The sequence below is a fragment of the Aspergillus welwitschiae genome (assembly GCF_003344945.1).
Source record: "Aspergillus welwitschiae strain CBS 139.54b unplaced genomic scaffold BDQ94scaffold_18, whole genome shotgun sequence".
Taxonomy (NCBI): Eukaryota; Fungi; Ascomycota; class Eurotiomycetes; order Eurotiales; family Aspergillaceae; genus Aspergillus; species Aspergillus welwitschiae.
In genome coordinates, this window is record NW_020798712.1 from 708,918 (window position 1) to 732,669 (window position 23,752).

The 23,752-nt window shown below is 52.2% G+C and overlaps 11 protein-coding genes across 11 annotated transcripts; 5 read left to right on the forward strand and 6 right to left on the reverse strand.

Moving 5' to 3' along the window:
- The first annotated feature begins 108 nt into the window (after positions 1-108).
- Positions 109-1,870, forward strand: BDQ94DRAFT_41481 (tryptophan--tRNA ligase WRS1). Its single transcript, XM_026775708.1, has 4 exons — positions 109-287; positions 359-856; positions 911-1,235; positions 1,299-1,870. The coding sequence occupies exons 1-4, from the start codon at positions 172-174 to the stop codon at positions 1,659-1,661; spliced, it is 1,302 nt and encodes a 433-aa protein (XP_026625863.1). The 5' UTR covers positions 109-171; the 3' UTR covers positions 1,662-1,870.
- A 316-nt stretch (positions 1,871-2,186) lies between these two features.
- BDQ94DRAFT_171042 (Ketol-acid reductoisomerase) lies at positions 2,187-3,465 on the reverse strand (the record flags this gene model as incomplete). The annotated part of the gene is made up of 2 exons (XM_026771630.1): positions 2,187-2,214; positions 2,288-3,465. The coding sequence occupies 2 exons, from the start codon at positions 3,463-3,465 to the stop codon at positions 2,187-2,189; spliced, it is 1,206 nt and encodes a 401-aa protein (XP_026625864.1).
- Positions 3,466-4,863: 1,398 nt separating this feature from the next.
- On the reverse strand, positions 4,864-6,105 carry BDQ94DRAFT_179223 (uncharacterized protein; the record flags this gene model as incomplete). Its single annotated transcript, XM_026773317.1, has 6 exons — positions 4,864-4,957; positions 5,016-5,142; positions 5,209-5,273; positions 5,351-5,724; positions 5,794-5,864; positions 5,919-6,105. The coding sequence occupies 6 exons, from the start codon at positions 6,103-6,105 to the stop codon at positions 4,864-4,866; spliced, it is 918 nt and encodes a 305-aa protein (XP_026625865.1).
- A 320-nt stretch (positions 6,106-6,425) lies between these two features.
- On the forward strand, positions 6,426-8,278 carry BDQ94DRAFT_159941 (aldehyde dehydrogenase; the record flags this gene model as incomplete). The annotated part of the gene is made up of 5 exons (XM_026769138.1): positions 6,426-6,863; positions 7,091-7,122; positions 7,181-7,574; positions 7,630-8,075; positions 8,134-8,278. The coding sequence occupies 5 exons, from the start codon at positions 6,426-6,428 to the stop codon at positions 8,276-8,278; spliced, it is 1,455 nt and encodes a 484-aa protein (XP_026625866.1).
- A 766-nt stretch (positions 8,279-9,044) lies between these two features.
- Positions 9,045-9,679, forward strand: BDQ94DRAFT_171046 (uncharacterized protein; the record flags this gene model as incomplete). Its single annotated transcript, XM_026771631.1, has 3 exons — positions 9,045-9,162; positions 9,225-9,382; positions 9,473-9,679. 3 exons carry the CDS (start codon positions 9,045-9,047, stop codon positions 9,677-9,679), a joined length of 483 nt encoding a protein of 160 aa, XP_026625867.1.
- A 739-nt stretch (positions 9,680-10,418) lies between these two features.
- Positions 10,419-11,702, reverse strand: BDQ94DRAFT_171047 (NAD(P)-dependent alcohol dehydrogenase; the record flags this gene model as incomplete). Its single annotated transcript, XM_026771632.1, has 2 exons — positions 10,419-11,570; positions 11,637-11,702. The coding sequence occupies 2 exons, from the start codon at positions 11,700-11,702 to the stop codon at positions 10,419-10,421; spliced, it is 1,218 nt and encodes a 405-aa protein (XP_026625868.1).
- Positions 11,703-12,154: 452 nt separating this feature from the next.
- Positions 12,155-16,283, forward strand: BDQ94DRAFT_159943 (hybrid D-mandelate dehydrogenase-like dehydrogenase/2OG-Fe(II) oxygenase; the record flags this gene model as incomplete). The annotated part of the gene is made up of 14 exons (XM_026769139.1): positions 12,155-12,334; positions 12,385-12,499; positions 12,546-12,760; positions 12,846-13,127; positions 13,183-13,388; positions 13,862-13,877; positions 13,920-13,960; positions 14,027-14,170; positions 14,233-14,360; positions 14,416-15,294; positions 15,381-15,418; positions 15,479-15,664; positions 15,726-16,079; positions 16,149-16,283. 14 exons carry the CDS (start codon positions 12,155-12,157, stop codon positions 16,281-16,283), a joined length of 2,919 nt encoding a protein of 972 aa, XP_026625869.1.
- A 289-nt stretch (positions 16,284-16,572) lies between these two features.
- Positions 16,573-19,060, reverse strand: BDQ94DRAFT_171050 (aconitate hydratase ACO2; the record flags this gene model as incomplete). The annotated part of the gene is made up of 2 exons (XM_026771633.1): positions 16,573-18,945; positions 19,016-19,060. 2 exons carry the CDS (start codon positions 19,058-19,060, stop codon positions 16,573-16,575), a joined length of 2,418 nt encoding a protein of 805 aa, XP_026625870.1.
- Positions 19,061-19,338: 278 nt separating this feature from the next.
- BDQ94DRAFT_145149 (uncharacterized protein) lies at positions 19,339-20,202 on the reverse strand. The gene has a single exon (XM_026766581.1). It carries the CDS (start codon positions 20,077-20,079, stop codon positions 19,570-19,572), a length of 510 nt encoding a protein of 169 aa, XP_026625871.1. The 5' UTR covers positions 20,080-20,202; the 3' UTR covers positions 19,339-19,569.
- BDQ94DRAFT_145150 (uncharacterized protein) lies at positions 20,087-20,578 on the reverse strand. Its single transcript, XM_026766582.1, has one exon. The coding sequence runs from the start codon at positions 20,371-20,373 to the stop codon at positions 20,218-20,220; it is 156 nt and encodes a 51-aa protein (XP_026625872.1). The 5' UTR covers positions 20,374-20,578; the 3' UTR covers positions 20,087-20,217.
- An 849-nt stretch (positions 20,579-21,427) lies between these two features.
- On the forward strand, positions 21,428-23,688 carry BDQ94DRAFT_145152 (ASCC2 family CUE domain-containing protein). Its single transcript, XM_026766583.1, has one exon. The coding sequence runs from the start codon at positions 21,539-21,541 to the stop codon at positions 23,576-23,578; it is 2,040 nt and encodes a 679-aa protein (XP_026625873.1). The 5' UTR covers positions 21,428-21,538; the 3' UTR covers positions 23,579-23,688.
- Positions 23,689-23,752: the final 64 nt, after the last annotated feature.

Here is a 23,752-nt window from a genome sequence, read left to right on the forward strand (position 1 = left end):
TAGCGCGCTGTCATGCCGCACTTCCCCGCCACGTGACTCGCGGCCGAATCGGGCAAGGGCAGGAGGGGCAAAAGAAAGACTGAATAGATTCATCTCGTCGCTCCCTGACTCACTTTCCCTCGCTGCGCTTCCTCTCTAACCCCCTCCACAGTCCCAGAACAGATTGCAAGCATGGCCGAGGAGCAGCCGCACACTGCGCAAGAACAGGATATCAATCCTTGGTCCGTGGAGGGTGCCCGCGACGAGAACGGAGAGGTGGTCGCCATCAACTATGAGGCCATCTGTCGGTATGTGCTACCCCGCCATTGAGGCGCTCATTGTGTCCGCGCAACAACCCACTAACAACCTCTAATTTCAGGAAATGGAACACCTCCATTATTGACGACAAGCTCCTCGAGCGCTTCGAGAAGGTGACCGGACACAAGCCGCATCGCTGGCTCCGACGCGGCCTGTTCTTCAGTCACCGCGACTTCGACCGCATCCTGACCCTCTACGAGCGTGGCGAGCCTTTCTTCCTCTACACCGGTCGTGGTCCCAGTACCGGCAGTCTGCACCTGGGTCACACCATTCCCCTGCAGTTCACCAAGTGGCTGCAGGATGTTTTCGACGTCCCCTTGGTCTTCATGCTTACGGACGACGAGAAGGCTTTGTTCAAGGATAGCATAACGTTTGAGGATGCTATGCACTTCGCCATGGAGAACGCCAAGGATATCATCGCCCTGGGATTCGATCTCAAGAAGACCTTCATCTACAGCGACTTGAAGTACGTTAGCAACCACTTCCTCATGAACGCTTGGGAGTTCGGAAAGCTGGTCACCTTCAACCAAGTCCGTGGTGCGTTCGGCTTCAACGAGAGGTATGTTGATCCTTCTATTCCATATACACTCGTCGGGAGACTAATAAATTGCAGCACCAACATCGGTCGAATCTTCTTCCCCTCCCTTCAGTGTGTCGCCGCTTTCGCTACCTCCTACCCCGAGATCTGGAAGGACGAACCCTCCACCGAGCGCACCCAGGAGATTGCCAACATTCAGTGCTTGATCCCTATGGGTATCGACCAGGATCCCTACTTCCGCCTGCTCCGTGACAACGCCCACCGCATGCGTTTCCCCTCCCCCAAGCCCGCCTTGATCCACTCCAAGTTCCTCACTGCCCTGCAAGGAGCAGGCGGCAAGATGTCCTCCTCCGATCCCAACTCGGCCATCTTCATGACCGATACTCCCAAGCAGATCAAGGTAAGAGTGCTAGCCCCCACTGATTGGTCCCACCCACATACTAACCGACCATGCACAATCCAGACCAAGATCAACAAGTACGCCTTCAGCGGTGGCCAAGTGAGCATCGAGGACCACCGCCGCCTTGGTGGAAACCCCGACGTTGACGTTTCCTACGTCTACCTGACCTACTTCGAGGAGGACGACGCCAAGCTGGAAGAGATCTACAAGAACTACAAGAGCGGTGAGCTCCTGACCGGCGAGCTCAAGAAGATGACCATCGAGGTGCTGCAGGAGTACGTTGCGGCGTTCCAGGAGAAGAGAAAGGAAGTCACCGACGAGCTGCTGGCCGCGTACATGAAGCCCCGCAAGCTGGAGTGGAAGGGCAACCCCAACCCTGTCCCGGCCCCTGCACCTGCCATCCGCACTAAGAAGGAAAGCGCGTGACTAGTGAACCTCGAGTGTGGAGTGAGTGGCTGGCTGCAGGATTGGATTTATGATGCTGGGGTTAGATCCATATACCGTTGTCTAATATCCAAGCGAAGACATGAAAGCGTTGAAATACATAGATTTGGTGTTCGGCTGCATTGTGTATAGATTGTATTCATTACACCCTTCCTTTTCATCCTATTGGCTGTATTGCTACGCAGCAGAATTGTAGATTGTGAGGAAAGCAGAAAGTCATCGTCATTGTAGATCGGATCGCGGGGAAATCTGGCCCCGGATGATCTGCCGCTCGTTAGTTACAATTTTCCTAATCGATGACTCATGACCACCTCTCTTTACGTCCCAACCACTACAACTACCACTCCACACAAGGATGCTCAATTGGAGAAAGAATAAGAAAATTTTATTCCGGCCCGATATACAACCCAGTTAAAATAAGAAACTCGAATAAAAACAATTCCCTAGATCATGGTACATCGTAACTTTTCCCACCGGGGATATGCTAATAACACATTATGAATAGATTTATTTCTGGTTCTCGGGGCGGAGGGAGCTGTAAAAATGGAAACGTTAGTGAAAAGTTCTATTGGTATATAAGTTGTTATGGGGGATAGGTAGTAACGTACCGAACGGCCTTGCCGGCGCGCCAGATTTCGAGATCACGGATGTCCTGCATCTCCTTCTCGTACTTCTCGCGGTAGTCCTTCTGGGAGTTGTACTCGAGCGAGCGCTTGGTCTCGGAACCATCACGGACGCTGTCGTAGAGCTCGTTGAAGAGGGGCTTCAGGTTGTCCTTGAAGCGGTTGGACCAGTCGAGGGCACCACGACGGGCGGTGGTGGAGCAAGCGGCGTACATCCAGTCCATGCCGTTGGCACCGATGAGAGGGTAGAGGGACTGGGTGGCCTCCTCAACGGTCTCGTTGAAAGCCTCGGAGGGGGAGTGGCCACGCTCACGGAGGACCTCGTACTGAGCGAGGAACATACCGTGGATACCACCCATCAGGCAACCACGCTCACCGTAGAGGTCAGAGTAGACCTCCTTCTCGAAGGTGGTCTCGTAGAGGTAGCCGGAACCGACGGCGACACCCATGGCAATGGCGCGCTCCTTGGCGTTGCCGGTGACGTCCTGGAAGACGGCGACGGAGGAGTTGATACCACGGCCCTCACGGAAGAGGGTGCGGACGGTACGGCCGGAACCCTTGGGGGCGACGAGGATGACGTCGACGTCGGTGGGAACATCGACCTTGGTGAGGTCCTTGAAGACGGGGGAGAAACCGTGGGAGAAGTAGAGAGTCTTGCCCTTGGTGATGAGGGGCTTCAGGGTGGGCCAGGTCTCGGACTGAGCGGCGTCGGAGAGCAGGTTCATGATGATGGTACCCTTCTTGACGGCCTCGGTGACATCGAACAGGTTCTTGCCGGGAACCCAGCCGTCCTGGATGGCCTCCTTCCAGGAAGCACCATCCTTGCGGACACCGACAATGACGTTCAGACCCTGGTCACGGAGGTTGAGACCCTGACCGTGACCCTGGGAGCCGTAGCCGATCAGGGCAAGGGTGTCGTTCTTGAAGTACTCCTGGAGCTTCTCACGGGGCCAGTCCTCACGCTCGTAGACGGTCTCCTTGTCATCAGCGAAGGTGATGGTCTTAACACCGCGGGAGGGGACGACGGGGGTGGCGGTCACACGGGGGAGAGCGGCGGAGGCAGCCTTGGCCAGGGAAGGACGGGGGAGGGCGGCAGTCACGACGGACCGGGGGGCCGCGACGCGGGCCAGACGGAGGGCACGGGGAAGTCCACGGGAGGCCATTGTGTGAAGAGGATGTGAGAAGAGAGGGGAGAGGGTGAAATTGAAGAAAAGGAAGTGGAAGAAATTGGATGGGAAAGAGGAAAAGGGAAGAGGAGGAGGGAAGCAGCGGTTGCAACTTTATAAACTCGTTGCTGGGGACGAGATCGGCCTGCTCTGAGACACGTGATCCGGAGTTGGACTGCAACTCCCCGGCCGATGTCGGATTGCCGGGCATTTGATTGGTCAATGGCAGCGCGTTCCGTGGACGTGGAGATCACCTGAGGCGCGGGCCTTGCCGCTTCCGGCTTAGTTCGTCGCCGCTCGCTACGGGGAAGTCACCTGATCCGCAGCTGGGCTTTCTTTCCTGTTGCAGTTTTGGATGCCCCAGATGGAGTCTGGGGAAAGACAACTCGGTGACTCACGTACTTTGACTCAGTGCTCCGATGGAGCTATACAGACTTCTAACCGGATTGGCTGTCCGAGAACTGTATCTTTGGGCGCTAAGGGGTTCTCCAAGGCCTAGAAGACCCCGTTTCAAGTGGTAGCTAGCTAGCTAGCTAGGTTCTTGGCATGTTGAGTCACTTTCATGATGATATTGAGTATACTGGGAGAATATCAATGACTAAAATAAAGAACTCCGAGATAGGGGTGTAGTTTGGAAGCTTGTAGCATTATAATCGTGCAGTCTTACCAATATCATATTAAGTTGGTACACACCACCATGATATATAGTAGCAGGCTGCTCACAACATATTATCCTAGACAAATGTATATTCCTACTAGTAACTTAGGCTTGGGGCGCAATCTCCGGTTCCAACCATTAGGAGAATACTGCTTCTGGGAAACAATCGCGACATGTCTTTGGCGACACTCGTCGAAAGCTACAAGAACAAGCCATTGATACTCCACTGCATACCTTTATGTTTTTGCTTTTAGCCTGGACTGATACATTGAAAGCGTACAGAGATCTGAAAGGAATGTAACCTAGCTCATGCGGTGTTTGTTGACGTTGGACAGTTCTATTTAGAATTTCATCATCAGTCTCGCATCTGCCTTGGTGTAACCATGATTACTTTTGTAGAAGTCACATTGCTGTCAGCACCGAAAAATCCTCTTTAGCGGCGTAGGGAGAGTGGTCTAGGTGCTCGCGCTATCGGTAATATGAACCGTCCGCAACATCCTTCTCACTCATCCCCTTCCCTGGTGCTAGGGCTACTTAACCCACAAGCAAATGCCTGACAAAGCTTGAATCGCGACATATTGGAGCTTAAATGATTTACTTATATCTTTATAGGCCGTGATCGATTACAGGGTATAATAATAATATCCCGTTTCTCCAGACGGTTCAAGCATGCGCATATCGGACGAACGCACACCCACGTAATCACCCAATTTGCACCTCTATATCAGTCGTCACTCTTATATTTTCGAGCTCGAGCGCATTTTCAGACCGATGACAGGCCCTTCCACTGATTGCACACCCGCCTCGTAGTCCTTTCCGACCATCAAAACACTCATGATCAATATCACCAGACAAAGTTGTGCCAGTCGAAGAATGCCCGAAACTGGACCTTGTCCGTTGCTTCTGACCCGCCGATGTACATCGTGGAAACATTCCGCGGATGATTGGGAGACAGGAAACGACTAGCCCGACGGATGGCTCGATATGAGTCCATAGAGTGGCGTCGTAGATGGTATCTAGTTTCATAGTCAACTTGCTTCCAGTTGAAGCAGAGGCATTGTCACTGCCACAGAGAATCTCACATGTCACGTCTTTCAAGTCGATATAGAATAATACTATTATTCGATAAATACTAGCGAAGCACACGCTAGTAAGAAGGCTAAATATCAGACGTTGTTCATCATCGATTAAGGATCTGTAAGCAAGAAGACAATAACAACTTACAATCCGCCCAGGGCAAAAACAGCGTTCAACGCCAGCTTATCCTGCCATGAGCGATGCAGTCTCCAGATCATGGGTACCGGGACTGCGAGGATGACAAAGTCCATGACGACGTTAAACGCCTGATTCACAATGATGTAAGTGGTCGCGCTGAAGCAGCGTCCCTTGACATTGATGTCCCAGTATGCGCGGAGCGGGCGGCATTGCAATGCACAGGCCAGGAAGATACCCGAAGACCATGCGGCAATGAGGATATTCAGACCCAAAGTAAAGCGGAGGAAGTGTTTAGTGGTGAAGAGGCGGCGGTAGAAACAGATGAAGGAGATCTTGATTAGAGGCGTCAAGACGAAATAGGTGAATTGGCTGGACAGGAATATCTAGTGAATTCAGTGAGGGCTTTAGACCAAGGCCGTCGGGAATAATGTATCCTGTGTGAAAACACGCACTTGATAGAACAACTCAATGGTCCTAGTATCTAGATCAGAGATATGGTAGCCGTTACCACCGATGGAACACCCTGAGACATTCCAGAAAGTCAGGCAGAGGCTATTCAGAGCATCCAGAAGCTTACACAAGATCAGCTCGATCAACATCCCCAGCATCAGCACAACAGCCACGAAGCAGAGACAATCGTCTACTCCAAAACCAGTGCGCCGCTTGACCCTGGCAACAAACCGCAGGGTCATACTCAAGCACGTGAGGCCGACCAGGACGGAGACGATCACAATCATCTCCTTCCCCTTGGGGCTGGGGCCCATCCTGATTCACAGATGACGCGCAATGAGCCTCCAGGAGGAGTAAAAGGCAACATGAGTGACGAGCTGCGGGGAATCAAGTCAGCTCTGGGTTTTGTTAGACTTTTATTGCGTTCTGGGATCAGATACTCTTGCTTCCGATGGGTTGTGCAATGTAACCCCCAGTGACTGCCTATAAGCGGGAGGGACGGGGTGGTAATCCCCGTCAGTGGCTTTCTTCCATCATATTTCTGTGCCACCAGCCCAGGTTCCTTCCTCCATTCGCTCACCACTGGGCAAAACTAGCGAATCGTTTTCTATCATTACATCCTGTGTAGCTGATCATGGATTCATCCATGGCTGTCGCAGCCTCTTCCGCCATGGTTCCCCTGATCATCAACGGCCGAGAGGAAAGCGGCTCGCACATGTTCGAAGTCAAGAGCCCTGTCACCGGCAAGGCTTGCTGGACAGCGGCATCTGCTACGCTTTCCGATGCAACGAGGGCTATTGAGACAGCGGAGGCAGCATTCTCAGCCTGGGCTTGTACCAAACCTGCTGCCAGACGCGATATCCTATATAAAACGGCCGACATCCTTGAGAGCCGTCGGAGAGAATACGCAAACTATATGCATACCGAGACAGGTGCCGATGCTGAGGCCACCCAGCATTTTATCTTTGCTCTTGCGACTCGTATGCTGAGGGATATTGCAGGTCGCATAACTTCGATCTGTGGGAGTGTGCCAGTGGTTGAAGGAGAAGGTCAGAGTGCGATTGCCTTCAAGGTTTCTTTTTGTTAGCTTTCTTTCTTCCTTTCTTTTCGCCTCCTCCGACTGAGAGAATGAGTTTCATCTTGGAATACTGCGGCTTCAGTTGCGCGAAGGCCCGCCGCCGCAGCCGCCGCATCAGTCCACCGAAAAGACTCACGAAGGAAGCAACCAAACCAGAAGGTTCATCCAGCCGTACTTGGAGCCGACCGGGAAGAAAAAGAAGGTATTCCATCCGGCTCAAGCCCATGGGTGTCATACTAGGGATTGTACCCTGGTATGCAAAGCCGATCGTTTATGCTCATCGCCCTTGTTGCTAATAATGATGCCTGTAGGACTGCCCCTTATATATCCGGAATTCGTGCGGTAGCCTGCGCTCTCGCATCCGGAAATACAGCTGTCGTTTTGTCCTCAAAATTGCCTCCACGCTGCTATTGGGCCATTGGTCGAGCCTTTCTGGATGCCGGTCTGCCGAATGGATGCCTGAATGTTATATCTACCTGCGAAGAGGATATGCCTCAGATTATAAATGCCATGATTGAGCATCCGGCGGTCCGGAAGGTCAATTTCACTGGGTGTATGGATAAGGGAAGACAGATTGCTGCCACTTGCGGCAAGAACCTCAAGCCATCGTTGATAGACCTTACAGGGAAGAATTATGCCATTGTTTGTGCGGATGCTGATGTCGCTGTTGCTGTCAACGGAGTGCTGGCTGGAGCTATGTTGAACGTACGAGGTGTCAAATAATGTCTTCTCCGAGAATTACCATACTGATTGGAAATAGTCCTATCGAGTCGGCATGTCAACTGATCGTATACTTGTCAATGCTACTATTGTTGGAGAATTTATGGAAGCTCTAAAATGTACTCTTAGCATGGCGGATTCAGAAGTTCTACGGCCCATAATTGTCAATGCAGCTATGAAGACTCGCGTGGAGAGCATGATCTCAAGCGCCCTGAAGTGTGGAGCAAATTTACTCCATGGAAAGCTTGACTCAGAATCAAGTCATGACGGCGTCCTTAGTCTTGGACCGTTCGTGCTCGGCAATGCTAGGCCAGATATGGATATCTGGAATGAGGAGGAATATACCTCAATGACGGCTTGTATGATTGTCAAGAGTGATGAAGAAGCCGTTAACATCGCCAATAGTGCGGGATACGGGAGCTCTGCTTCCGTATTCACGAAAGACCTTCGTAAAGGTCTTGCAATATCCAAGCAGCTGGAGTTTGGGTAAGTTCAATGGCTGAGTAGAAGAAAACAGAGGGAGTAGAGACACTGACTGATACAGTGCTGTTCATATAAACGGTATGAATATGCATGATGAACCGGTTCTTCCATATGGTGGAATTAAGAACTCCGGTTGGGGACGGTTCAGTGCAGAGGAAGGATTGAATGAGTACCTTGTGATCAAGTCTGTGACTTGGATGGAGTGATGTAACCTCTGGAAGATGTGAGAAGTACATTGTCAGATATTATCTTGCTTGGTGTATCGTGAATTCTTGGAAAACACATGTTGGGCAATGGAAGATGTAGCACCAACCCTTTCACAAAAACGGACTGCTTAGATCTAAATGAACCTCAATAATGTGGCTTTACTAGAGTATATCGTTTACAAGGGGTATATGATGGTCCATACAGTGGTGCCTATGAACTTATATCTGTACTTATTGACTTATGACTACGGGGCTTTGATCGAAAAGGAAACCTTCCAATTAGCACTTCTCACAACAGTTCGTGTTGTATATACTACATCACGCGCAACTCACTGGTCCTAAAAACTAGGGACTATCATGCAGAAAATAACATTCACTGTCTTTGTTTGCCTGAATAACCCCCACGCCCCTATTCACTGTATTCATCATTGCCCGTGTTTCTCTCCATCTTCCTATCCATCTTTCCCTGCAACCTCTTCTACTTTCTCCTCTGCACCCCTCTCCAAATTTTTCATCTTCTGTATTATTCCGCCAGGGGATCTGTTCTCTCACTTCACTTCTCAATACCACATTATTTACCTTTCACCTACAAGTGAACCCCGGTCGGGTCTCGGGTCCTCGCTGCTTATCTGGCACCCTCGCATCTCCTAAGTGACTGTCAAACAGGCTTTGGTACTTCCGAGCCAGACATTGGGGCCTAGCCGACCAGTTGCACTATCCTTACTCTCAGGAGAGCCTTTCTGGGCTTAACTCTATTCACACCACAATGGAAGAGAAACTGTACCGAGAGGCCTATGACGAGATCACCTGGTTCTTGCACAGCTCACCGAAGGTGAAGTCTATTGCGATAGGCCGATACATTGACCTACACTATTTGTACCAAGGTAAGAGATAGGACATATACCTGCATGTGACACGTGACTATCTAGTACTAAATTCATATCAGAACAGCCCGACAAACACCAGGAAGCAGCTAAATATGCTCTAATAGTTTATCGGCTGTGTGACTTCTCCGATGACATAAGGTGGAAGATTAGTTTCAGCACGATCGAAGAGCAGCATGTATTCCTCCGGCTTCTGCACCTTGATGATACAAATGAAGAGGTAAGGAGAAGATCTGTGCAAAATAAATACTCTCGTTTGAGTGACGTCGTCGCGCTCAACAGTACACAGAAACAGCTAATTTTTGTCCAGTACAAACGGCTTGCGTCGAAGAAAGAGAAGGCCAGGAATGACAGGTCCTTGTTGCGATCAGGACCGACACCTCTTTCGGCCCCGGCCGTTCAGAATAAAGAGAAATTGACTGGTTGTGGAGAATCGAATACAAAGCCTCAGCAATTCAAAGATCCCCAACAAAAGTCACCGGACACCAGAATCAAGAACAAGAATCCCGGTCCATGAACAAAGGGTACGCTGGCATGCCATGATGTCGTGATAGCTTCAATATCTTGGCTCTTTTTTTTGCGGCCCAAAGGCAATGGGAGTAAGGAGATAGTGCTGTGACAGACGAAGACTAAGTGGTACAATATGCAACTTGCAAGCCTGTGCCCAAAAATGTGACTTGCAACTGCATAATAGAGAAATTGGTCATAACTGGGGTGAAATGTAAGGTATTGGAAAGTTTGGGAGACAGAAAGGAAGACTTGAGCAAGTTAGAGATTTGAGACTAGAGCTTGCTTTTATGACATCGTACTGTCCAAATTGCAGAAAAACCCAGGCTAAAATACCCCCAATGAACCAAAAAATCTCTTCCAGAGTTAATCATATATGAAGGATGCACACGATGCCTACTAGCACCTAAACATGACATGCTACTGGGCTCTCTATCCTGTTCGTTAATGCGTGCCTTACGACTATGATCTCTTATGATAATTTCACTACTATGAACTGAGGCGACTCAGGAGGTAGCAGCATCAATTCCTCTGGTGAGGATAGCAGGGTTGCCGGAGGAGGTAGCTAAGTTTATGAGTATGAGTATGTTAGTAGGCACGGTGTATATGACAGAGCAGAGCTATTTGGTTATGAAAATGTAGGTTGATTCTTTGGGTTTGCTCTACTCTACTATACTACTATACACTCCGTAACTTCATCATCGTCGTCATCATCGCCGTCGTCATTTTAGATAGATTCAGTCATCGACTTAATCATCACCACTCTCAATAACCACCTTCACCACCGGCCTCCCCTCCTCGTCCACTCCCTTACCCGACAGCCCAAACGCCCGATCGCCATCCGCAAGCGGCACCCGATGCGTCACTACCATCTTCTCCACGCGATCCATCTTCCCACTCGCCATCAGCTCAATCGCCGCCGGATACGCATAGCCATCATAGCGGAACACTCCCAGGATATCGACCTCTCTCAACGCAGCCGCTCCCACCGGCAGTGTCTGCACGGGGTGTCCCATCCCGATCTGCACCAACACTCCACCCGCCCCAGCGGCATAGATGCCCGCCTGCACGCACGCCGGCACACCCGTGCAATCATAAACGCGCGCAAAGCCCGTACTCGCCACATTTGCAGACTCCTTCAGGATCCCCGCCACGCGCTGCGCATTCTGCAGCGCCCACGCCGTCTGCTCCGCAGCCGGCGCATCGCGGGATGGCGCGGGGTTCGCGGGATCCGCCTTGGGGATGAGAGTTGTCTTGAGACCCAGCCCCAGCTCGTCGGCAATAGCTAGGCGGGAGGAGTCGATATCTGCCACCACGATGGAGGAGAAGTTCTGGGAGGTGGCGAGCGCAGAGGCCAGGAGGAGGCCGATGGCGCCAGCGCCGAAGATCAAGGCGGCGGTGGGTTCGCCGAGGGACTGAGCGAGCGAGACATCCTCGGCGGTGGGGGGCCGAGAGCGGCGGATGGCATGCAGGCAGACGGCGAGGGGCTCGACGAGGGCGCCGCCGGCGTAGGAAACGTGAGAAGGGAGCTTGTGGCAGAGGGAGGCGGGGTGGTTGGTACGTTCCATGAGGGTGCCGTCGAGGTGGGGGAAGAGTTTCGCGCTGCTGCGGAACTTCATTTGTGGGCAGATGTTATAGCGTCCTTGCTGGCAAAGGGCGCATTGACGGCAGGGAAGCCCAACTTCGAGCGCGACGCGGTCGCCCACGGCGTGAGTGGTTACCTCAGGGCCGATGGCTGTGATGATGCCGGAGGATTCGTGGCCGAGGCACATGGGCTCGCGCACCACGAAGTCGCCATTGCGGCCATGGGTGTAGTAATGCAGGTCAGAGCCGCAGAGGCCGGTAGCGCGGATGGCGACTTGGACTTCGGAGCCGGTTGGAGGTGAGAGAGGGCGAGATTCCTGGTTTCTGTTAGAGAGATGTCTTGTTGTTGAAGATAGAGAAGTGGGGTGCGGGGAAGCTCTTACTAGGCGGAGGTCTTTGGCGCCGTGCAGGACGAGGGCCTGGGTGGTTTCTGTAGAGTTGACGGTCATGATGGATGATGGGAGGTGTGAGGATAGGAAGAAGAAGTGTAAAAGGAGAAGAACAGAGGAATGGATCTTAATACATGACGTGGGGGAAGAAAATGTAGTCTTTTGAAGATGATTCAATCGCCGGAGAGACTCCGCGTCGGCTATTGACTCTCACCCGATCAATAGCCGACGGCATCCAAACTGGATGGCCGACCCCGCATACCCTCTTTCTATGCTGGTTATTGCTCTGTTATTGCGCTGTTATTGCTGGATACTACTTATCTGTCCAGATTAATCAAAAAAGTCTCCCCCACGCCAAATGGTGGATCTATCTCCACCGGCCATTCATAAATGCCCTGATTAATCGGATATTCCCCGTCGTATCCTCACATCTTCTCTGCTCTTGTTTTCTTCTTTTCTTTCTTCCCCTCTTCTCCCCGCAGGATACTCATTTCCTTGACATCATCGCCATCATGCCCGCCGCATTGCTGATCGGTGCCATCACCCATTCCATGCCCGAATGGAATGATCTCTCCTCCATCCTGACCTTGAAGGAATTCCCCTCCGGAACTCGCGAAGACTTTATTCGCAATTGCCGCGACGGCCAGTACGATGATGTAGTCGCCATCTATCGCTCTAACACTTCTACCAAGGTGAGCGGCACTCATACCTATCCAAGAACTAAGCTGAGTCCCTGCCTCAGTTCACCGGCCCATTCGACGCAGAATTACTCTCCGTACTGCCCTCCTCACTCAAGTACATCGCCCACAATGGCGCAGGTTACGATAACATCGACGTCGCGGCCTGCACGAAGAAAGGTACACCAAGCTATCCTCCTAGCATGGAGCACACTAACCTTCCCAGGCATCGCCGTCTCTAGCACCCCCGTCGCAGTCAACAACGCCACCGCCGACGTGGCCATCTTCCTCATGATTGGCGCTTTGCGACAAGCATACATTCCCGTCACATCTCTCCGCGAAGGTGAGCCCATCCACCTCAATCCAATCACAACTCAATATAACCATGAAACAGGAAAATTCCTCGGCCAGACAGGCCTCGGACACGATCCCCAGAACAAGGTGCTTGGAATTCTCGGCATGGGAGGAATCGGCCGTGTAAGTCCAGCACACTGAACCAGAGGAGCATCAAATTAATAAGTTGCAGGAGGTGGCTCGTCGTGCGCGCGCCTTCGGAATGACTATCAAGTACCACAACCGGTCGCGTCTCTCCCCGGAACTCGAGGACGGAGCGACCTACGTCTCGTTTGATGAGCTGCTCGCCAATTCTGATGTTTTGAGTCTGAATCTGGCGCTGAATGCGTCTACTCGTCATATTATTGGCAAGACGGAGTTCCAGAAGATGAAGGATGGTGTGATTATTGTTAATACGGCGCGGGGTGCCTTGATTGATGAGAAGGCCTTGGTTGAGGCTCTGGAGTCGGGCAAGGTTGGTTGAACTCTTCACTGTAGCTATGAACGATTGTGCTAACGTGATGATATAGGTATGGTCTGCTGGGCTGGATGTCTATGAGAATGAACCCGCCATTGAGCCGGGATTGGTAAACAACCCTCGGGTCATGCTGCTGCCGCACATCGGGACGATGACTTATGAGACGCAACGGGAGATGGAGCTACTGGTGTTGAACAACTTGCGCTCTGGCGTGGAGACGGGGAAGATGATTACCTTGGTGCCGGAGCAGAAGGATGCGTTTGGAAAATAGATGTATTGTGACAGATACCAACCTTATCTAAGAATATTATATAGATCAGAGTATTTCATACCCTAAGGGCTAGATCATCTGCATGCAACTCCTTCGGATGGCACTCATATGTGAAAGTGATAGTCGAGCTGTTCAATTTACCCTCACACTTGAGTAGATGATGACGCTATACTGATATCCTCATTCCTCCGTCATGACCACACATGATGACCGCAACTAGCAGCTAACCACACATCGCATATATTTGACACTATCTAGTATCAGCCCATTCTTCCAAGCCATCCCTCTGATCTATACTCCCTTATTATATATCCCCCTACAACCACCTAACTACCCTAACTATACACCACCCATAATGAGCCCTAAAAAGCCCACCAGAGCAACAGCGACAACCAAACTCCAACCCCAACCTGTAACCTCCGGACGCATCACCAGACCCCGAAAGCCTCATTCTCTGAAGTCCACTACTTCCACCCGTACATCCAATCCCGCAGCGCATACTCCCAGCCAACCTCTAGTGGACCAAGAGACAGAAGGCCACCCCCCAGCGTGGGCCGAGGTATGCATACCTTACCATCCCCTCCCTTAGAACCCACTTCTAATCGATATAAAATGAACAGAACAGACCCGAACTCTGCGACGCCCTACCCTGGTTTCGCTCCGTGCAAGGCGGAGTCTACCACAACGGGAACATATGCTGGGGATTCCTAATCGACGCAGACTGTGGCATAAGATCATATCTGGATGATGAGGTAGTTATTACTCGTGTGTATGTTCCATGCCTTATCATATCTCTTGATCTATGCCGAATGCTGACAATATTGTGTCTAGTGGAGGCGGCTGCACCAAAGACGCAGACGGAAACCTGGTGCTCATCAAGGACCAAGATGGCGATAGTGCGGCGATGAGTAGTATATTGAATAGTAAGGAGCTGAAGGTTCCAGTGGGGATTATTATTGGTGAGTACATCCGCCCCGTTTGCATCAACTGGCAGCTAATTGATGATCTTCCCAGGAAATCGCAATACACTGCTAAACAAACCCCTTCCGCACCGGTACAACGTCATGGCGTATTTCCGGATCACGCACGTGTGGTATGAACGGATCGGTAGGAAAACGGGTGCAAAGGTCCGGTTCGAGAAGCTGGATTTGGGTAGAAAGAGCTGGTGGGCTGCTAAGCATTCTCTTTCTCCGGAGAAGAATCCGGGTTATGGGTATGCGACACAGCCGGAGCAACTCCGCTGCAAGGCGTGCGATCAACACAGCATACGCATATACGACGAGGGATGGATGTGTCTGCAGCCTTCTTGTGAACTCTTCTGGATGATTAACGGTGGCTCCTCACCCCCACCATCAGCGGTTCTCACCTTCCACGAGAAATTCCTCAAATCCCGTCTGTCCCCGGACCCGACCATCCAGCCGCATTATAGCCTCGTACCGGACTTACTTTCAACTTTGAAGGATGCAGATAGCAATGCCTTGTCGAAGAGGATTACCTGGAAAGGGATAATATGTCCCCTATGCAGACGCTGCATTTCCCGGCGGTTTTGGTGGGGATGGCGATGCGCTGATGATAACGATAGCAGCAACTGTCCCTTTGAGCACATCCTACCCATACGACCGATCGCTCTGCGATGGGTAATCGACGACATGGAAACAAGCCCCATTAAGCGAGCGCTCAGCTGGGATGCGAAGTTCATGGTTCCGGAGATAGACGATGTATCTCTTTATCCGTATAGAAAGCTCACTTATACCATCCCGGGGGTTGGGAGTATCATGCATTTAGTTGCGAATCGCGAAATAAATAGCCGGTATAATGGGCCGGATGAGTTGTTTGGGCAGTTACAATGTGAGGAGTTGGGGTTGAGGAGGTATCCGTTGGCGCAGAGTATGGGTGAGTTATCTTTTCGATGGGGAATAAAGGGGTAGGTGATGATGATGATGATGATGATGATGATGCTAATGATATATTATTTGTAGTTGCGGGGACACTTACTGCTCATTTTGCTGTTAATTATGTGCGTCATCACTCTTCTATCATGCACACACACCAGAACTCTAACGGAGAAGAAAAACAGGGCATGCCATACAAATACGTCGTCTCCGTCGCATCCAAGGCCTTCAACGAAGCCTGTCCCCCCATTCTCCGAGCTATGGGTCGCTTAACGTGGGCCAGCAAGCAAGCTGTTCTCGCTGCTGGGGATACATTCTTCCCTCCTAACGAAATGCTTCTGCTGGGGTATCTGGAGGATATGAGGATCGGGGTACGTACATCCTTCCTTCTACCATTTTCCTCCCCTGCGAAGATACTCACTTTATGAGTAGTACCACGACGACGGCGAATCCGCCCTCGGCCCCACGATCTCCACCCTCTCCCTGGGTGCCAAATCCACCATGCTCGTCCGCATGAAATACAAATACTACCATGGCTACAGCAGAGCGAAGAATCTCCTCGCCGAGGATCCGGTCATGCCTGGATGCAAGAATTATACAAGGCGGAGGGAGCTCAAGGCGAGGTTGCAGGATGGGAGTATAGATCGGGAGATGTATGATGAGCTGAGGCGCGAGGGGATCGTGAGGAAAGGTGCTGGTGGGGAAGCTACGCCGTGTATTAAGATGGAGGTGAATCATGGTGATTTGGTGGTTATGCATGGGGAGGGATTGCAGAGGTTTTATGAGGTATGATCCATCCATTCTATTCTCTTTTGTTATATGGGGGTTAGGGTTGTTGGGATGCTGATTGTGTAGCATTCGGTTATTCCGGATAAGAGGTTGAGGTTTGCGTTGACGGCGAGGCATATTAAGCCTGAGTTTGTGGATGTGAAGGAGATGGAGAAGGGGAGGTTGGAGTTGGGGAGGGAGTGGGTTTATGATGGGAAGTAAGAGGGGACTCTCGTTGCTTGGCTATGAACTGGTTGGATTGAATGGGATGGCGGACTTGTTTCTTCGCTTTTCTTTGGTTTGCTATATACGGCATTGCTGGGCCATCTGGTTATAATTATTAAGGGCATCTACTTGCTAATATGCAATTGATAATCCAAGTCTAGACAGTTCTATTAAGCTGTCTAACATATTCTACTAATATAACGCTCGAAAGTAGATAAAAGCAAACACCAACAGATGGATATATGTACACTTCGCTGAATTTTCACCCATCACCCATTAATCACGTTCAAGCACTTTTCTTGTTGGCCTTCTGAGCCAGCAAGTTCAACGCACTACCAGCCAGGACGAAAGCACACTGGTCCGGACTGAGAGTGTGCTTGACAGGGATCACCACCGATTCGCCGCTGCGCTTGGTCACCCGCAGCTGGATGGAGCCCTGTCCGCCAGCCTGCAGCACTTCATACAGTCCCTCCGTGGCCACCTGGTCACAAGCGTCGATCTTGTCATAGTCGGCCGGGTTCTCAAAGGTCAAGGGCACGACACCCTGCTTCTTCAGGTTCGTCTCGTGGATACGAGCAAAGCTCTTGGCCACGATGATGCGTCCACCCAGGTAGCGGGGCTGCAGAGCAGCGTGCTCACGAGCGCTACCCTCGCCGTAGTTCTCCTCAGCCACGACCAGCCACTCAACTCCGTCGGCCTTCCACTGGGCAGCCAGGTCCGGAATGGAGTACTGCTTGCCAGCCTCGTCGTAGGCGACGTTGGTCTCGCCAGTGGCGGCGTTGACGGCACCGATCAGGGTGTTGGCGGAAATGTTGGGCAGATGACCCTTGTACTTCAACCACGGACCAGCCGCCGAGATGGTGTCAGTCGTGCACTGGCCACGGACCTTGTACAGGACCTTGAGGCCGGACAGGTCGCCCTTGGGGAAGGGGGCGAAGGGCTCGAGCAGGGCCAGACGATCCGAGGTGGGGGAGACAATCACTTCACAGGAAGGATCGGGCACAGCAGCAGTGGGCTGGAAGTCAGGGTTGCCATCGGCAAAGCCGTCACTGGGGAGGGCGTAGCCGGTAGGAGGCTGGAAGCGGAACTCCTCACCGCTGGGGGTGGTGATGCTGTCGGTCATGGGGTTGAAGGTGGTGCTTCCAGAGTAAACCATGGCGGTGACGAGCTCAGGGGAGGCCAGGAAGTTCATGGTTCTCCGGTTGCCGTCGTTACGACCGGGGAAGTTACGGTTGTAGGAAGTAAGGATGGCGTTATCCTCGCCCTTGGGGACACCGTCCGTGCGCTTCCACTGACCAATGCAGGGACCGCAGGCGTTCGCCAGGACGGTACCGCCGGCCTGGGAGAAGGTCGACAGAGTCTGATCGCGGTCCAGGGTGGCGCGAATCTGCTCACTACCGGGAGTGATGAAGAAGTCGGACTTGGGCTTAAGGCCGGCAGCAGAGGCCTGCTTGACCAGGTTCTCCGCACGGGTCATGTCCTCGTAGGAACTGTTCGTGCAGCTACCAATCAAACCCGCTCCAAGGGATTCGGGCCATTGCTTCTCGCGAACAGTGTCGGCGAAAGCAGACAGGGGAACAGAGAAATCGGGAGTGAAGGGACCGTTGATGTGAGGCTCCAGCGTCGACAGGTCGATGGTGATCAGCTGGTCATACTCCGCACCGCCATCGGCACGGAGCAGGTTTCTGGGACCAGAAGAGGCGATCTCAGAGGCAGCACGGGCAACATCAGCCCGGTGAGTCGCCTGCAGGTAGGGGACGTGGTTGGGGGAGAAGGGGAACACGGAGGTCGTCGCGCCCACCTCAGCACCCATGTTACAGATGGTGGCCATACCAGTGCAGCTCAGGGTCTCCAGACCAGGTCCGTGGTACTCAATAATGAAGCCAGTTCCACCACGAACGGTGAGCTTGCCAGCCAGGTGGAGGATGATATCCTTGGGGGCCGCCCAGCCATTGAGCTTGCCCTCCAGACGCACACCCAGGACGCGGGGCGCCTTGAGCTCCCAGGGAGCGTCAACCAGCGCATCGACGGCATCAGCACCACCGACACCAATGGCAATGGCACCTAGACCACCAGCATTGGGGGTATGGCTGTCAGTTCCCAGCATCATCAGACCCGGAGCAGCGTAGTTCTCCAGAACACTTTGGTGAATGATACCGGCACCAGGGGGCCAGAACTCAATGCCGTAGCGCTTGGCCGCGCTCTCCAGGAAGTCAAACACCTCGCTGTTACCCTTGATGGACGCCGGCAGATCAGTGTCAGCACCACGCTCACCAACGATCATGTGGTCACAGTGGATGCTAGCGGGCACAGCCGTCGAGGGCAGTCCGCAAGACATGAACTGCAACAGAGCCATCTGGGCCGAGGCATCCTGCATCGCCACGCGATCGGGCTTCAACTTCAAGTTGGCCTTGCCGCGAATATCACGGCCATTGTTGGTGCCGGTCAGAAGGGACTCCTCGGGGTTGTCCAAATGGGCGTAGAGGATCTTCTCCGCCAGGGTCAGGTTGCGGTCCTGGCCGAGCACGCGACGGACGTTTTCGAGGTTCTGAACGATCTTCGGGTAGGGAGGCAAGCGGGAGGAAGCTGCCGGAGAAGCCTCCGTGGCCAGGCCACGGCGACTGAACAGTCGTTGCGGAGAGAGGCACTTCGGGGCCAACTATAGCACGGGGAAGTGGAGGTTAGTCTAAGGCGCTGGGAGTCAATCGGCTGATAACGGCACGACTTACCCTCTGAGAGGCGGTGGCCCGCTGCCATACAAGCTGCCTCACCATTGTCACGCCGGTTTGCTTGGATGATAGCAGAGGGAAGTGACAGAGACTCAACGACGAGCAATTTCTGTGCCATATGCTAGTGGCACTTTTCTTTTACCTTCCCCTTGATTGGCTCGCGCCACCGCCGATGCCGGATCTGGTGTCGATCTCGATATGACTCATCCGTGATAAGCCACTAATATCATGTGGTCACGGAATATTGGAACAACAGATGATCCGATCAGCCACACTTACATTTTCGGTATTGTATGCATTATTCATGGAGTAAATGGTTTCAAGATCTCTCATTCATCATCTTGCATGCATTGTTCAAATTCCCTTATTATCATTACACATCCAGGCATATCGTAGACCTGCCAGGGATTTTTGTCATATCATCAATATTGTACATACCCACCCGACCTGACCCTGACCCAAAAATCCCACAACCAAAATAGACCAAATGATTGAACAACGCCAATCTCCACCCCCGCAACATCTCCACCTCCCGTCCCGATCCCCCATTTGATTCAGTTGGTGATAACTGGAGCCGTGTTATCCCATTCATCACCCTCGGCCACATCGACCAAATATCGTGCCACGCTGATCCGGCTTGTACTGGCCATCATGGGAACTCCCTTGCCATCATCCGGCCACACCTTGATGGCGGTTTCATCGGTTTCGACCAGCCGGGACGGCCGCACAAACACATAATCGACCCCGCTGGCCAGGACTTCCCTCTCTGTCTCGTTGTGATCATCGTACTGATGTGACATATTAGATGTCTTCATGAGTAGACGTAGCAGGATGTGCAGATTAGTCCAAGATGCTCCCACCCCGAACGCCTGGAGAATCACGATCTTGCGAACCCCAAACTCTTCCATCGCAGCCACTACATTGGCGTTGCAGTCGGCCATTAGACGAGGCGGAGAGATGGGAGCAGCAAATGGACTATCACTCGCTCGAGGCGCATTCAGCGTCACAATCACCACGTCTGGTTTGTCTGCTTTGAACGCAGCTCGTACGTCATCTAGATTCATCGGAGTGCCTGGGACATGTCAGCCGTGGAACGTATTACAACAAGCAGCAGCAGCAGCAGCAGCAAGAATTCATTGTGTACTAACCTTGGATGACATTTAGGCTAGGTCGTGGATCTCCCAGCGCATCTGGTGTTCGCGCTAAGGTAGTGACCTGGTGGTGGCCTTGGGTATGTTAGCCATATTCATCAACGTGTCTGAGGTAGTATAACATAGTAGAAGCCTACCTCGCCTCAACAGCTCATCAATGACAAGTCTGCCACAACGCCCAGTCCCGCCAATCACTAGTGCGCGCATGGTGCTGGTCGAAGATACCAGTGGCCTTAGATTGAACTCTTGAGCCAGCCAAGATTTCTTGGCACTATTTATTTGGCCTCATTCTGGAATCCCCGCAGAGGCATGGGAAGCCTAAGTACTCTTCCGTGTTTCAGATATCGTTATACCTTAATTACGGAAGAGCAGTCGGCTTGCAGGCTGGCGGAGTCGCCCTCGGATCCGGTATACTTCGGGTCCGGAGAGAGAGTTCTTCCAGCTGGGCCCAATGACATCCTTGTTAGACTCGTGTCATTGTCTATTTGATAGTCACTGTGCATGATTTTATGCAGGCTACTCACAGTATTGTCCTGTTATTTTTAGTGAGTTCCGGCTCAGTATCCGTGTTGGCTGCATAGGGCAACTGGTGAAGCTTTTGGTTCGGAGCCATGACATAATACTCCGGGGTTTGGAGCAGACAGTCTCAGTTGAATGAGTTGCTCAAAGCCGACTGAGGAGGCGTTTTCTTTGTTATGGAAGTTGTACGACAGAACTTTTCCACCTCGCTGCGAGTATGCCACATGGGGAGGCAGAAGAGAGCCGGACGTCCCTGGAGTGAAGCCAAGATGTGGGATGGGAGGGAAAGTTTCCACAAATGCTTAGCCACACAAAGTATGTCGGCCAAATCCGATATATGGCAACCACTTCAGTGAGCGATACTCATTGACATGCTCGAGGGTTTGTTAAAGTCAAGTACTTTATTGTAGGTGTGTAAATACTATTTTCATTCATAATGTTGAATGCATAATGACATCATTATAAAGATTTTGAACTGGGCATCGATTGAGTAGGATCTGTCAGCTACTAGTACTAGCAGTAAATTATATAGTATTTTTTAGCCATATCAGATTGAGTAATTCACCTTATTCTGCAATCAAAAATTCACTGTAAATAAAGTGCAGATCTGCTTGGTCTCCATGCAGGTACGGCCATTTTTGTCCCCGCAACGGAGCGGAGGCCGAGGCTCAGGTCACCTGACGTCAGGTTCCGCACTGAATTTTGCAGCCGGCAGAGGGGCTGATGGGATCGCCAGTGATGATGTTGATAGGTGGTCCAGGCGTGTGGTCGGCTTTCAACGTTCAAGTATAAATTGTTCAATCCAGTTTTACCTTTCCCAACTTGACGGTCGACAAAGTCCATCCACTGCGTCATGCCGGAACCACTACCTCCTTTGGCACCGGTTCCACCCCCGGAGGTGCAGAGCACCGTACCACCCAACGAATGGGAGCTCTATATAGATGCGTGGATCTTGTTGCTGCAAGTACGCATAGAAGCCCCTGATTCCCAATTCAGGGAGATTGCCGCCAATGATGAATCTGCCGTGACATTCTTGACCTCCTTCTATCATCAAACCGCCACATCTGGGTTATCTGGCTTCCATGCCGGGCTTAAAGCGCGATCATTACGGAAGCTCTGCTTCTTGTTGACTAGGAGGTTCCTCCTTGATGCCTCTGCAACACCGTCTGAGCTGCTTGAAGTGGATGTTCTTGCGAACATGTGTTGCACCTATCCTTCGAGCGCTGCCTTGAAGCGACTATTGTCCGATACCTGGAACAAGCATCAAGATACCATAACATCCAGCCTCGAGAAGACAAAGACCAAGATTATCAAAGAGCTTTCGTTGCTGAATCCTACCAAGTCTATGACCGTCCTCTCAGACATCCGCCTCTTGACTATTCTGGCGTCTGCACTGCCCGGTTGCGGCCAGGTCCTCATGACGGGGTCTGACTTTCTGGACACATTCGCCGATGCATACCAAACACACAAACGAGCGGACATCCGTAGTGTCCTTGTAGCGAACGTCTACGTCGGTCTAGCATCGCTCCTCAAAGGCCCCAAGCTGAACCTCTCCGCGCTGCTGGACCAGCTCTACAGTCTAAAGTCCGGCGTTGGCATCGGATCCTCAACAACGAAAAAGGAGCCCACCCTCCTGTCCGACGTCATCTGCAGTACAGACCTCCTAGTCCGTCTCGACCGCCACCTCAGCACCCATCCCCAGAAACGAGGCCAAGACCTCCTCTCCAGTCTACGAACCTACCAAGAAGAGACAAAGGTCTTTCACCGACGCCATCAAAAACAAAAGAAGCGGCTCCTCGACAAAGGCAAGGGCCGTGCCGCCACGGACCTCCCCGCCCCCGAAGACATGCACATCCATCGCATGTCCCTAATCACCCAAGTCCAAGACCTCTTCCCCGACCTAGGCTCCGGCTACATCACCCGCCTGCTAGACCACTACAATGACGACCCCGAAACAATAGTCTCCCATCTCCTCGACGACTCCATCCCCTCTGAACTCCGCACCTTAGACAAATCCGAACAACTCCCTACATCAACATCAACATCAACCCTCCCACACGACCCTCTCCCACCCCGCTCAACACCACCGCCCACAGAACCAGCCCTTCCAACCCGCAAAAACATCTTCGACAACGACATCGACCTCGCCGAACTATCCGACCAATCCACTCTCCACCACGGCCGCCGCACCAACACCACCCAAGCCGACGACCTCCTCGCCGACCGCACCCACCACGCCGCCAAGAAGGCCGCCATTCTCTCCGCCCTGGCAACCTTCGACTCTGATGACGACGAACGCGACGACACCTATGACATCGCCGACGTCGGCGGCACCATTGATGACACCACCACCGACGATGCCAAGGCTGCAGCAGAACAACAACAAGAGGCAGAACTCTCCCTCTACCGAGCATACAAGTCTAATCCGGCCCTGTTCGCGCGCGACTCTGCTACGCGACGCTCACAGCCCCGCGACTCACTTAAGCGCGAAACCGGCATGACGGATGAAGCGATCGAGGGGTGGGCGGTCATGTTGTCTCGGGATCCGAAACGGATGGCTAGATTGGAGGATAAGATGGCTTTCGGTGCTGATGGTGGTGGATTGAATCAGCCTGAGTTACCGGCTACGTCGTATCGGAGACCTGGTGCTGGAGCTGAAGATGACGATGAGAGTGAGACAGGTGGGAGCAACAGCTCAAGAGGAAGAGGAGGACGCGGACGCGGTGGGAGAGGTCGGGGACGTGGTGCAGGACAGCAGGGTAGTACTCCTGGGAATAGTAACCCTGCTGTTGCGCGGCAGAGAAAAGAGGAGAATAAAGCTAGTCGGGCGAATCATAATCGTCGACAGCAGCGAGCGAGGAAGGTTGCGAGGGCTGGGGGCATGATGGGGTAGTTGGTAACTTTGATCGTAGTGCTCAATAGTTAATGAGTCTACTGGATATGAATTAATGAAAGGAATAGTCGCTTCAGGCATTATCCATGGCGCTTATTCATGCAAATGGTTATGGAGAGTGACATTTTTAATGGCTAGTAAGAATCTCCACCTAGCATGAGTTACTGTTTATCT

Excerpts from the sequence above, each read along its gene's own strand:
- BDQ94DRAFT_41481 (XM_026775708.1), top strand. The coding sequence starts at position 172 with ATGGCCGAGGAGCAGCCGCACACTGCGCAAGAACAGGATATCAATCCT. Across the intron at positions 288-358 it reads AACTATGAGGCCATCTGTCG|GAAATGGAACACCTCCATTA; the intron begins GTATGTGCTACC and ends CTCTAATTTCAG. Across the intron at positions 1,236-1,298 it reads ATACTCCCAAGCAGATCAAG|ACCAAGATCAACAAGTACGC; the intron begins GTAAGAGTGCTA and ends TGCACAATCCAG.
- BDQ94DRAFT_145150 (XM_026766582.1), bottom strand. The coding sequence starts at position 20,373 with ATGCGCGCACTAGTGATTGGCGGGACTGGGCGTTGTGGCAGACTTGTC.
- BDQ94DRAFT_145149 (XM_026766581.1), bottom strand. The coding sequence starts at position 20,079 with ATGAATCTAGATGACGTACGAGCTGCGTTCAAAGCAGACAAACCAGAC.
- BDQ94DRAFT_145152 (XM_026766583.1), top strand. The coding sequence starts at position 21,539 with ATGCCGGAACCACTACCTCCTTTGGCACCGGTTCCACCCCCGGAGGTG.